This window comes from Agelaius tricolor, unplaced genomic scaffold (genome assembly GCF_023055355.1).
Source record: "Agelaius tricolor isolate 1412-34295 unplaced genomic scaffold, bAgeTri1.0.p SCAF_30, whole genome shotgun sequence".
NCBI classification, from domain to species: domain Eukaryota; kingdom Metazoa; phylum Chordata; class Aves; order Passeriformes; family Icteridae; genus Agelaius; species Agelaius tricolor.
The window spans coordinates 1,310,710-1,324,858 of NW_027269290.1; the positions used below are offsets into that span (position 1 = coordinate 1,310,710).

General features: G+C 52.5%; 1 protein-coding gene across 1 annotated transcript in view; it reads right to left on the reverse strand.

Moving 5' to 3' along the window:
* Positions 1–14,149, reverse strand: part of LOC139601216 (adenosine receptor A1) — a 23,525-nt gene continuing 9,376 nt past the window's right edge. The window contains exon 2 of the mRNA XM_071450044.1: positions 1–969. Within this exon, the coding sequence (XP_071306145.1) occupies positions 333–969 (637 nt within the window). The 3' untranslated portion in view covers positions 1–332. The remainder of the gene's footprint in view (positions 970–14,149) is intronic.

Consider the following 14,149-nt stretch of genomic DNA (forward strand, 5'->3'; position numbering starts at 1 on the left):
TGGTTTGGATCACTGGACTTTATTTGCATGAAGATAAATTGCGTATTTGTCTGTACAATTTCTCCTTAAATACTTGGCAATGCTTAAAAAAATGAAAAACAAAAACAATCAGGGAGAAAAAATCCTAAACCAGAAAGGAACAGTGCAGGCTACAATATCCAAACAGTACAATGCTTGTGAATAAATAACCCCCTGGGGTGGCTGTAGGGACTGCAGGGGGCCGCTGAACTCAGAAGCCATTGGGTCCTTGCTACCCCTTCCTGAGACAGCAGGAACAGCGTCCAGGTGGGACTGGGTGGGCACAGATGCCCCTCCCTGCCCTCTCCCAGTTCCTAGTTGCCTGTCTCGGCTGTGGTGGTGCTGGTGGCGTTTTTGTTGGTTTTGCAGCAGAAGTACTGGTTCCAGATCTGCAGGAAGGCTGTCCGGAACTTCTTGATGCGGAAGGCGTAGACAATGGGGTTCATGGCCGAGTTGCCGTGGGTGAGGAAGATGGCGATGTAGGTGAGGATGTGCGGGGTCTGGCAGGACGGGCAGAACAGGGTGATGCAGTTGAGGACGTGCAGAGGCAGCCAGCTGAGCGCAAACAGGAAAAGAACCAGCGCCAAGGACTTGGCGATCTTCAGCTCCTTGCCATAGTACTTCTGGGGGTCGTTGGAGCTGGAAGACACCTTCTTGTTGAGCTGCTTGCGGATTAGGTTGAAGACCTCCAGGTAGATGAGCAGCATCAGCAGCAGGGGCGGCAGGACCCAGACGAAGAAGTTGAAGTACACCATGTACTCCATGCTGATGACTGTCTCAAACTGGCACGTGATGACAAACTCCGTGTGGCTGCTGTTCAGCTCCTGAGTCCTTCGCATCTTGTTGAGGTTGTTCCACCCAAACATGGGAGTAAGTCCCACCAGAAAAGAGACTATCCAACAGCAGGCGATGGCCACGGCTGCCCGCCGTGGTGTCACCATGCTCTTGTACCTGTGGGAGAGACAACAGCCACAGGAAGGAGTTAGACATGGGCAGGATGCTCTGCTTGGGGGTTGTGTAGCTCCAGGTGGAGTGGTAGTGGTGGGGTGGCAGTGCCTGTGCTGAGGTAGGAGGATGCTCCTCCTTCCCTCCCCTGGAAGTGGCTAACAGCCTGTTCTGAAAATTGTGTTCACAGATTGGTTTCCCTGCCTGTGTCCTGGGATGGCAGAGACCCCAGGCACAATCCATGAGCTCCAGGGGATGATGTCAAGCCAGGGAATGCATTAGCACCTGGAATGGGCCTGAGTGTCCAACCCTCACGATTTGGAGGGATTTCATATGCTCATATGCCCAGCTCCCATCCAAGCACCTGCACCCAGAGCAGGAGGTCACCCTCTCCTCCTGCCACGCACCAACCCCACCAGCTCACTGTCCCAGACAACTGCCCTGTGCCTGGGGAGGAAATGGCCAGCAAAAGCATCCCCTGGGATGTGCTGGGTGGAGGAAGGATCTGCAGGTGCTAATGGACCCCTGGGGAAGCTTTGGGCACAGCCTGTTCCTCTCCTAATGCGCTTGGATTGACAAAACACTCTTTCTGGATGGGCTGATGCCAGGGGCAGGAGGAGGAGGAGAGCTGTATTCTGGCTAGGCTCTGCTCCCTCCCTGATGCCCCTGGGGAGCCACCAGGGCTGGGCTCATCTCTCCAGAGCTCTGCAAGCGGGAAGTGCAGTCTGCTGGATTGATTTTTCCCCTGGCTCTCCAGAAAGCTTTTCTTTGGATGCTGAGAAGATTCTTAGCCCAAGAGTTATTGCTTTCCACCAAAGGGGATTGAATAAAGAATGTTTTCCTGACTGTTTGCTGGGTCTCTCAGTGCTGCTGGTGTTAACCCAACCATGGGGACCATGTGGAGGTGGCTGGCAAACCTGGTTTCCCAATCCTGCTGCTCAGAACTCTCCACTGCAGGTCTGCAGCCTTTACCTGTGATGGAAATTGATCATTTTGGGCGTTTTTTATACAGCCAAGGACCCAAACCCACTCTCCTTTCTCAAGACCCCTCTCATGGGCAAGGCATCAAGGTGGGTGCTTGGAGTGGCACAGGCTGGAGGAGAGGACTTCAGTCCCTGTGAGTCCAGAGGGTCCAGAGCCATTGGTCCCCAACAGCTTTCCTGAAGGAACCTCCTGTGCCCTGGGAAAAGCTTCACAACATCCTGGTGGCAGCCAGGTCCCATGGGAAAGAGGTGACAGTGTGGGCAGCTGTTTCCGCTGAGAGCCAAGGCTGGCTTTGGAGGGTGATTTATTCCTTGTGGGGAGGAGAGAGGGCAGGAGACCCTGAGAAAGGCTCAGGGCAGGGACAGCTGGGGCACAGGGAGGGCAAGGGGTGGTGGGAAAGAACCAGCACTGGGGGTCAAGTGAAGGGAATGGCAAGGAGGGTCCAAGGGAGCAGGGGGTGGCAGAGGGATGCCAGAGACTCCCTCTGGGAGCGGGGCTGTGTGCTGACCCCTGCACCCCATGTCTGGTTGCAGGTCCTTGGCGGGGGGCTGATGTGCCCTCCAGCTCTGACACCCCACTGCCACCTCGCCAGGCTTGAACAGCTTGGGGAGTGACACCAGAAACAGCAGCAGCACCCCCTGCCCCAGCTCCTTCCCTCTTTGCAACCCCTGCAAGCTGTGCCCCATTTCTCACTCCTGGGGGTTTCTGGGGTCTTCTACTGGACATGCTCCCACTCGGGGTGCTCCCTGACCTGCAGAGCTGTGTGGCAGCCTTTGCCCAAGAGACAAAGCTGCTGAGCAGCAGCGGTGTCACCATGGCCCCCAAATATGGTCCCAGGGCTGGCAGCCACCACCCAGACACAGGGTCCATCTTTCCTCACTGCACACCCCTCTCTTCCCATGGTCCATATCCATCCCTCCTCCCTGCATGTCCATCTCTCTGCCATGGTGCATATCCATCTTCACCCTGTGCTGCAGTCACTGCTCTGACACTGCCTGGGAGCAGGACCTGCCTCTCCCAGCTCCTGCCTTCCCTTTGCCCCACAAGGTTTGAGGGTGCACCTGCAGAAGCAGCCAGGGGAAGCCGGGACATCCTCCTCCAGCCTGTGTGTGACATGGTCACAGAAAAGTGGGTGAACCAAAAACCCATAGAAAACAGCCACATTTTCTTCTTCAAGCAACAAGCCAAGGGCAGAGGCAGCTGCAGGAAATATGCTTCCAGGCACCTGTGTCCACTGTCTCCATCAGCCCCACATGGAGAATGACAAAAGCTGTAAAATTGCTCCAGGTTCCTCCCTCCAGCTCACCAGGCCCATCCATCCACTGGAGCTCTCATGGAGCTCTCATGGGGCTCAGCTGGTCCAAAGTCCAACTTCAATTCCTTTTACACTCTATTTTCCTTGGAGATGTCCAAGGAATGCCTGAGTGCTCTGAGCTGGATGATGAGGTGGGGATAGGTTACAGGTTGGAATTGATGGTCTCAGAGGCCTTTTCCAACCTAATTGATTCTGTGATTCTGTAAAGGGTGGAAATGCAAGATCCTACCTAATTCTCAACCCCGGCCACATGGTGGGAGGACAGTTAGCAGAGGGACAGGGACAGACCTTGCTGTTCCCAGCATTATTCTTGGTTATGCCATAAAGAAAATATTTTCTCATTTGTCTCATTTTGCATTAATATGATAGGGCTGGAGTTTGGGATGGTATGGGAGGCAGAAGCACTAGAAAATGCTGATAATGGCTCATAGTTAATAAATAATCTTATTATTCTCATCAGCACCAGAGCAATTACCAGCATCATTGCAATTTTATTACTGCTGTTATTTTTATTAACAGCTGTGACTAAAACATCCATGGTAATCATTACCCCCATCCTCATCCACTTTGGGTTTGTTTCCTTTTCCCCTGGGGGTTTGAGCCTGACTATAATTGGTAGATGTTCCCCTTGCTCTCCCTGAGTGGTGGTTTTTGCATCATCCCATCCCCACAGGGATGGGCATTGACCCAAACCCTCTTGGATGCAAAGTCGAGGAGAAAGGACCCATGACCATCCAGACTCATCATGAGAAGGGATGGGCAGGAACTATGGTGTGGAACAAAATTGCCTTTGAGGGTTTGGAAGATAATGCCAAGAGGCAAAAAGGCAATTATTGATAGAGCTGTTTGCTCCCCAGGGGAAGGGAATAGGTGATGGGTGGAGGCAGAGGCCAACAAATTGTCCCCAGAGGCTGCACAGAGCTGGCAGGGAGACAGGGAGCAGCTCTCCAGGGCAGGATGCTGTCTCCAGGAGAGGCTGAGGATGGAGCAGACACTGAGACCCTTTTTCTCATGAAGATCATAGGATCCTAGAATGGTTTGATAGGGAAGAGATTTAAATCCCATCTCCTTCCCACCCCTGCCATGGGCTGGGACACCTTCCATTATCCCAGGTTGCTCCAAGCCCCAATGTCCAGCCTGGCCTTGGACACTTCCAGCCATGGAGCAGCCACAGCTTCTCTCTGCACCCTGTGTCAGGGCCTCACCACCCTCGGAGGGAACAATTCCTTCCCAATATCCCATCTAACCCTGCCTTCCAGCAGTGGGAAGCCATTCCCCCCTTGTCCTGTCCCTCCAGACCTTTGTAATGGCCCCCTGGCCATCATTCTGAAGACACCATCCACCCTCCTTTCCCTTTGGTCTTCATTCCCAGACTAAATTCAACTTCTTCTGCCACATCTTGATGTGTCCAGACCTCTGCAACCCTCTCTGCTGCAGCCCAGGGAGCCCAGCTCAGCCCAGGCTCTGCTCTGGAGGTGCCCAGCCCTGGGTAGGCAAAGGCCCTGTGACCATTTCAGATATTAGGGCATGTCTGAAAGCACCTGGAGAACAGAGCATTCACCTGGAGAACAGAGCATTCTTTGCTTTCATGGATTTCACCTTTGCCTTGGGGTCTTTCCCCAAGAGAGAGATGAGGGCTCATTTCCAACATCCCAACCCAGAGATAAATCCAAACCCAACACTCACCAAACATCTCTTGTTTTGTTTGAAAAAGATTCAAAGGCTCTAGGCCTGGTTTGAATAAAATGTGAAGGTTTTTAGCAGTTCTGTGATTAGTTTTCCTGTCCACAAAACACTTGCTGTTGTCCAGCCAGTGCCAAGATGTGGCTTTGCTGGTCTTTGCTCTGGAGAGTTTATTGCAGTGCAATTCCTGGGAAATTAATTCACTAATGAAGACAGACCATTACTAATGAAAAGAATCTGGAGCCAATGTGGCAGGGAGAAAGGAGGCCAAGCTGACATGAAGCTCATCTGCACGATGAACACAGCAAGAAAAAGCAGCCAGACCATGTCCTGATCTAATTGAAGGTCTCTAGACAAAAGTGCTTTGATCTCAGAGGATTTGGATTCCTGCTCCTTTCTCCTGGCTGTATCTTCCCTTCAGATCTTTCAGTGTCCTGGAGGCTGCTGGGTGGGAAAACTCAGATTGTTGGTGTTCAAAGCTTTGCTTTTGCATTTTTGGAGCACTGCTCTGGAATGAGAGCCTGAGAAATGCAAAGTGGTGTCTGGGTTCTGCAAGGGTGAGGTCAGCCACAGCTCAGGGCTGGGACAAGGGGGTCCCTGGGTACTCACACAAAGTGGGAAATGGTGCAGAAAGAACTCTGATCGTAGAGCCTTTGTCACTATGATCTTGGAAGGGAAAGATTGGTTCCTTCCTCATGGAACCACAGAATGGTAGCAAATGTGGGTTTGTGGCCACAGGTGGGTGTCTCACCATGTTAGTGGTGGCCTTGGGAGGGATAGAGGTCAACCAATATCAGTCAAAGCTGGTATTTGGATGGATATTACAGCTTGCTCCTACAAATGCTTGGAATGGAGAGACTGGTCCTGTCAGCACTGCCTTAGGATACATGGGGGACTGTCCTGATCCCCAAATCCCAGACTGATTGTTTGTTAAAACCCAGGTGGCAAGTAAAGGCATAAAAAAATGGTCTGGTCTTTCAGGCAAGCCAGAAGGACATGCAGCAAGGACATTGGTGTTTGTTGGTGCTGGAGCCCCTGTCCTGTACCAAAGTAGCCCAGCAGTCTCCATAAGCACAACATTTCCAGCCTGACACCTTCATCCTACCACAGAGCCCCTTCCCACTTCCTGGAGAAGGTGTCCCTGCTCCAAATGGACCTGGAGCACCCTGTGTGTTTCCCTTCCCAGCACCTCTGGCTGGTTGGTCTGCAAGAGATTTGAGCTGTGGGAGAAATCTGAGAAGTGCCAGCAGCTCCCTGGGACAAGAGGGAGTGGGAAACACGGTGGGAGGGCATGGCCAGGGGGTCAGGACATGGAATCCTGGCCTCAGACTCTGCCCTGGGGACCTGATTTAAAAGGAGATGAGGAGGAAAAGAGGAAAATCTCTCCCTGGTGCCTCACCCATGTCTGTGTGCTTGGGCTGAGGGACAGTTGGATGAGGACAATGATCACTTTCCTACGGGTGTCACTTTTGGAGGTTCCCAGGGCAGGAGAGGCAGCAATGGCAACAGGAACCTTTTACCAACCACTAACATGCGTGGGGCTGCATCCCAAACCTGTACCTGGAACCTCTCTGGCAACCACTGAGCCCAGGTCAGGGCTGCCCTGCTCCCATTTCCACCAGCTGTCCCAGTCTGGGGCTGGCACTGGGACAGCCCAGGGGGCCTGGGGCTCCCGGGGCCATGTGCTGCAAGGAGAGGAGGGCACAGGAGGTCCAAAGGTGAGAAGGAGTCCAGGGATGGATGTTCCCCACAGTTGCTGGGTCCTCCCACCCACACCTCTGTCCCTGTGTGCTCTGAGCTGTGATTCCAGAGGTTGTGGCTGTCACTGGAGCACTCTTGGCTATTACTTGGCCCTGCAGGGCACCCAAGCCCAGCTAGGACCCCCCCACTGAGAGACAGGGAAGGATTTTCTCACTGTATGGTGTCTTTTCTGCTTGGCCCAGCTCTGGGAGCAGCTGACACCATCCTAAACTGGCAGCTCAGCCCACACATGGTGACCTGGAGCTGCAGCCACTCCTGCCTCCCCAGAGACCACCTGGGCATGAGAAGTGTCTTTGAGGATCTCTGCTCCCAAAACACTTTGGGTTTCCTCCACTGCAGCATGAGAAGGTGGTTCCACACCAGGAGGCTTCTTGATGCAAACCTCCCCCAGAGCCACCAGGAGAAAGGCAGGGGAAAGGGTGGATGTGTGCATCCCACTGCTGACCATCCTGGTCCATCCGTGTTCAGGGTTTGGTTTTACCATCCCTAAAAGGTGATTCAGTGTAGGAATCATTCTGCAATGAGTGCCTGCAAAGCACAAAGAACTCCAGCCAGGCAAAGCATCTGGCAAGATCTCTGGATGTTTGCAATCACTTCTAATAGCCAGTAATTCTCTAATGGATGTGGGTGAGGGTCATTATGAGGCTGAGGAGAACAAATTCATGCTGCAAAATTGATTGGTCCCCACACACGGAAACATGGAGCCCCCAGAACTTTGGTGAGGGCTTCATTCAGTGGTGGAAGAAGCTGGAATTTGTCACAGTTCCAGCAAATGGCAAGAGAACAACACAAAAAGGGGATTTTGTGCTTTGAACTTGTCAGAGAATGTTGTGGAGAGACCTGGAACATGTCCTGGGCTCCAAACAGGGATTGGGGAAATGCTGCTGCCTTGGTGTGGGTTCAGTCTTGATGTGGGCTCAGCCTGCCCTGACACAGCTCTCAGGACCTTGGAGGCATCCTGGAATCCTTGAGGACTGTAGAGGGATGTGGGCACATCCAAAAGCAGCCCCAGGGACACAAACATCCCCACAAGAAGCTGAGGAGATAAAGTAGAAAAGAGCTTTATGTGCTGAAATGGTTGGAAGTGGGAATGAGGCCTCCATGGGGCGGCCTGGCCATGCCAGGTTATCTTCAGCCCAGACTGGCAGTACCAAAATGAGGGCCCATTGGGGATGCCCACCCAGATGGTGGTTAGGGGTGTGGGAAAAGGTGACCCCCAGCTCCAGCCTGTATCAACACAGAGCCAAGTCCCCCAACTCTGCCACTCCCCCGATGCCACCAGTCTCAGTAGGACCAAACCTCAAAGCACAGCACACGCCAGAGATCAGCCCAGCCTGAGCTTGGCACCTCCTGTGTGGGCATCACCCAGAGCCCCAGGAGGTTTCCCTGCTCCCCCATATCCCCACACACCCCACAGTGCCCATCTGGTTCTGAGCTAAACCTGCCCTATTTCAGGTTCCAGTGACAGGATCATGTCTTTTCCTGCAGAGCCAAGGAGATTTATCCTATCACACCTCTGGTCCCTGGGAACAGCCACAACATCCCAGCAGGCTGGCTGGGCTCCCCACAGCCCCTCCAGGACTGCTCCCAGCCCTGCTGGAGCTGGATCCAGCCTCCCCTGGGTGTCTGTGCTGCTGCACTGCCCCAGCTCTGGCAATGAGTCACAGCCTTGGGAACAAAGCTCAGGCTTCCAGGAACTGCAGAGCTGCTCTCAGATCCCCTGCCCAGCTGTGCTCAGCTCAGAGGTGTGGGGTGAGCAACCACAGCGTTCCACCCAGAGCAGAGCAGCACCCACAGCTCCCCTGGGGTATCCCTGTGGCTCCCACTGTGACCAGGGGCTGCAGGGGAAGGGGGAGCACGGGAGGGCTGGAGATCTCTGGGAGGGAGGATGGAAAGCACAGAGAGCTCACACTGAAGCATCCTTCCTTCAGGTTCTGCCCTGGTGTGGAGGAGATGCGGCTGCTGTCCAAGGAAGGTGAAGGAGGGCTGGTCATCCCCTCTGCTCAGAGAGGGTTTTCCTACATCCTCCAGAGCACCCCTCACCCCAGCAGCCAATATCAATCCTTTCTGCTCAGAAAACTAATATTGTTTCCAAACTGAGCTTGGTTTTCAGCCTGAGGCTGCAGCCTGATGTGGACTCTGTCACCGCACAAGCAGATTCTCAGCAAGGACCACTCACCCCATGCTCAGCCCCTCATCCCAAATGTGTTTGTGGAGGTTAAGCAGGGAGCTGGGATGCCCAGGCCATCCAATGCCCGAGGGAAATGACAATTTAATTTGTGTCTGTGAGTGAGCACCACCCTCCAACCCCAGGCAGACCCTTCATGCCCAAAACAGGAGCTGTGAGACCCCTGGTGCCATGGGCAGCACCAAGTCCCTCCAAGGGTGCTGAGGAGTGGCCCTGCTCTGGGTGTATCACCCTCCTGCTGCCATGGGACAGTGTGAGGGTGCACCCAATGGCCCTGGTCAGTGGGGCACGAGTCCCACTGAGCCAGAGTTTTGCACCCAGGCAGCTTTGGGGCTCCCTCCCAGCTCTACCATGTGTGGCCAGGGCCTTCCAGGACCCCTGAATTTTCTGGCTTCTTCCTCCAGGACCCTGAGGGGGGGGGGGGGGAGGGAGGGAGGGAGGGAGGGAAGGGAGGGAAGTGATTTAACACTCTTGGCAATGGCTGCAAAATCATGAAACGACCTGCAGAATCTCAGAACTGGTGATGTTCTCTGAAAAAATGTGATGTTCTTGTCTTTTGGCTGCTGCTTTCAGGCAACAAGATTTCGAGCAAAGCAAAGTGTGAGAAATGGTGCTTTAAAAAAAAAAAAAAAAAAAAAAAAAAAGAAGAAGAAGAAGAAGCAGAAGCTGAGATTCTTTTATAGACCCAGGAATTTAGGAATGAGGACACACAGAGAAGGACAGCTTGGTCCCCAAGAGATGGGGTGAGGTTGTGAAAGCTGCAGGACAATCTGATGAGCACCACAGGCTTGTCTCTGGTGCTGCCCCTGTGCAATATATTTCCTGGACATTTTTAGTGTCTAAACAGTTTTGTTGTCAAAAATAGGGATTTGTTGTGTAAGCATTGCCTTGGAGGGTGGCTCCCACACAACTGCATCATCACAGGGATGAGCCCCCATGTGCTGTGGGAGCAACCCCACCTCCAGCAGAAGACAATTTCAGGTGCAGCCACTCATCCCCATGTGATCTCCCTCTGGCCAGGCTGGACAGGGCTTGGAGCATCCTGGTCTAGGGAAGGTGTCCCTGCCCATGGCAGGGGATGGAGCAGGATGAGCTTTTGGGCCCCTTCCCATCTAAACCATTCCATGATTCTATGACAGTGCTGGAGCTGTTTCTCACCCAGGGCTGTGGTAGGATATCAGCTTGGCCAGGAGTCTCAGGTCATCTTCCCTTGCTGTGCTGGGCCACCTCCCTGTGCATTTGGCCACCTCCAGGGGTGCCACACAACAGCCCTGCCCCTGCCACAGCAACCAGCCAGGAGCTGATTGTCCAGACCCAGCTCAGCAGAGTCTCTGTGTGATTGGATAAGTGAGGGTGAGGCATTCCCCGAGTACAAAGGAGAAGGGATAAAAGGCAGTTTTTGCCAATCTTCAGTGCAAATCCAGGGCTTGGCTGGATAAAAGCAGTGGGTTTTTAATTATTGCTTGTATTGCACTTGATTTTTCTATGCATTGCATATTTTGATTCTTTATGCAAAAGAAACTCTTTGAAACGAGGCCTCTGAAAGTCAGCCCTCAAAATTTAGAAGGGAGAGGGAAGAGGGGAGGACGAAGAAAGAAAGTAGCTCTAAAACCCACTTTAAATGCCAAATGCAACAAATGTGGCTCTGGGAAATGGAAATGGGACAGCAGATATAAAGTACCTGATATGACTGGGCTCCCAAGGGCTCTGTGGCTCAGAGTCCATCCCACAAAACACTGAGCTGCTGAGGGAAAAGGCTGTGCTGGGAGGGAGGTGCCAGCTGGGGAAGTGCCCGGTGCCAGCCCCTTCTCTGCTTGTCACCACCACTGCCACACAAAGGGAGCTGGGTCTCCAGGGGAGGGCTCCAGCCAGGGGGGGCTGGAAAGCATCAAAAGCCATTAAAAGATAGGAGCAGATCAGGGATCCCAAGGAGAAGGGAAATGAGGGGGGTCTTGAGAGCTGCTGTTGTGGTTGTATTTGCATTCAACAGGACATTGAGATCTGCTTCCCAGATAAATGGGAGGCAGGAAACTGGAGATAGAATCTTGATTAAGAAAGGCACCAAGAAAGCCTCAGAGCAAGGCTTAGGTGGGTCTTTATCTCTCCAGTGCAGAAGGACTCATCAGAAAAAAAGAGATATCCTAAATTACAGTTGGAACAAGAGATTGGTATTGGCTGCCTTTTAATTTCTTGAGTTTTACACTTCCCTTGCTAACCTGACTCCTGATTTTGCAGTCAACAACTAAACTCCTGATTTCCTTAGGCTGCAACTTGTTACTGGATCAGGATCCTCATGGCAGAATTTGTCACTGCAAAGGGAACATTTCCTTTCTTGCACTTAACCCAGTTCAAAGATTAGGACATTGAAGACTGAAAAATTGGCTGGAGGTTCCCAAAGCGAGGGAGGTTGTTTTCTCCACCCAATGCCTAGAGGAGAATTAGCAGTGCTGATGAGATCTACTGTTTCTAAACCTCAGAGGACACAGTAACCCAAAACAACCAGTCCAGCACCTTCTGTCCAATGCATATTTCCCCTGATTAAAAGATCAATTTCAAATGCAAAAGCAGCTGGATTCATTTAAGGTTTTTTCAATGAGTTGGTTATATGTAGTTCAGCTGGGGGAAATAATTTTTTGGAGGTACCAATTTGGGCTACAGTCAGCTTCCAACTTCTGTCCAAACACAACTCCCCACAAAGTTTAAGTAAAACCTGTGTAATTACCCCCTCCACACACCATAAAGATGGAAGAAGTAACGAGCAGAGGACATGACTGTAAAGCCATTGAGTTGTTTATCCTGGAATGAGTCTGAACAGTGAATCCATATCTCAGTCAGTCAAATGAAATACCAATTTGGAAGTGAAGACTCCAGTTAACACCACAATTAAATGTTCCCTCACCTCTGAGAAAACAGGAAAACAAATAAAAAGTGCAAATGCAAAGCAAACCTGAAGTTTATTTACACTCTGTTTTCTCATTTAGATTAAAAGATTATTTATTCACTTGGAAGAAAACTGAGGGGCCTTGTTCCCTGGGGGGAAGCAGCTCAGTATTTCCATCAGGATGGTGGAGAGATCTGAGACCCAAGATCAGGTATTGCAGTGAAATGTCTCAGCTGGGCCTAAATTACAGCCTCTGCATGTTCCTAATTACTCTGGTCTTAATTCCAGCAAGGAACAATGGGCAGACACAGCCAGAGGCTGCCAAGGCAGCCTGGCTGGCTCATGGAGGTGAGGGACACATGGACCAGGCAGGATGGAGGTCATGGATATGCCCCAAGGGCTGGACTCCTCTGCTCTGGAGCCAGGCTGGGAGGGCTGGGGGTGCTCACCTGGAGAGGAAAAAGCTCTGGGGAGAATTTAGAGCCCCTTCCAGTGCCTAAAGGGACCCTAAGACAACCGAAGAGGGACTTGGGACAAGGGATGGAGGGACAGGACAAAGCAGAATGGCTTCTCACTGCCAGAGGACAGGGCTAGATAGAATACTGGGAAAGAATTATTCCCTGTGAGGGTGGGGATGCCCTGGCACAGGTTGCCCAGAGAAGCTGTGGCTGCCCCATGCCTCCAAGTGTCCAAGACAGAGGTTGGATGGGACTTGGAGCAACCTGGGATAGTGGAAGGTGTCATGGCACAGAGTGGGACTGGGTGAGCTTTGAGGTCCCTTCCCACCCAAACCTGCCTGGGGGTTCTGGCACTTTAGGAAATGCATTTCCCTCTCCCTGAGCCTCAGCAGAGCTAGGGCTGCCTGTGGGTGGGGAGCAGGGCTGGAATGTGGAGGATCCCCACAAGACCCCCTCATTTATGGGTCACACAGAGGGTGGAATGATCTTTAAGGACCCTTCCAATCCAAACCATTCTAGGATTCCATGATCCCCTGGAGAAAAGGGGTGTCACTGACTGCTCCATCCTCAACCCAAGAAAATTTGACTGCAGCATCTCCCGGATTCTGGGATTCCAGGTTTTCTGCTATTGGAGCACTTTCAGCTCCTTAGAGCAGACAAACCTCATTGAGCTCATAAAGAACCTGTGTCCCAGCAGTGCTGAATGTGGGGAATGAGCTCCCTGAGATTAGACCCATCTGAGCTGCACCCATGCTGGCTCTGCTCAGGCTTTGCCAAGTCCATCTGGACCCAGGCTGAGCCCTTGCCTCTCCCAGTCGGGAGCACTCAGTGGAGAATGGAGGCTTCACACTGAGAGAAATGAGTGTTTCATTTGTGTATTCCACGGGTAAAGGCACTGAGTGTTGTTACCAGAGCAGAAAAAAAAAGAGGAATAATTTAATCTGTAGGACTGTGCTAATTCTGGCATGTCTGAGAAAGCATTTCTCAGCATCAGCCCCTCGCTGCTGTCAGAGAGAGCATCACTCTCTCTGTGAACAGATGGGGAGACTGAGTCGCAGAGGGGAGCTGTGATCTGCCAAGATGGACCAATCTGAATGAGAAAACATCCCTGGTGCCAGGAGCTGGCACTTCCCTTCTTTGAAGGAGGCCAAAGAAAATCATCCCCATCTCTGGCTGCAGAGAGAGAAATGGCCTGGAGAAGGTGGATATACTGTCGTGGCAGCAACGTCCCAGCCTTCTGTGCCTTCCTTAGAGGAATGATGGAGAGGTGATATTGCCACCCCAGGCAGGGGGTGGGACAGGGGGATGTCACTTCTGTGTCCCCACAGTCCTGCTGGGCTTGGCTGGTACCTGGGATCTGTGTGCAAGAGGACCAGGGATAGCACAGAGGGAGGCTGGCGAGGGACACACAGGAAAGAGGCTGGGGAAGAAATCTCTTGTCCTCCTCCAGCTCTTTTTTGTGATCAGAGGCCTTGGTACCTGACAAAAACCCAACCAAACCACCCAAGACTGGGACAGCTGCTGATCAGAGTTGCCTGCTCAGTTCTGTGGGGCAAAGCCCAAGCAAGGAAGGGATGAGGGAACAATGGGAAATGCACTGAGAGGGAGGGTGAGGGTGCACAGGGGAGGTGTTGGGTCCCACAGGGCAGAGAAGGGCAAACTCAGATGCTCCAAATCTTTCGTGTCTGATCCTGCTCTGCTCCTCCCTACATCACCAAATGTAGCCCTTCCTCCTCTATTTGTCCCCATTGCCCACCAGCCCTCAGCCCAAAGGAGTCTGTGAGGAGGAAGATCTCAGTCTTTCAGGGTTACTTCATCCTCTCTCACTGGTGGCATCACCAGTGCTGTCTCCCCTTCCCCCTGCCCTGCCCATCCAGCCACCCTTGGGAACAGCATCTCCATGCAGGGCCAGAGGT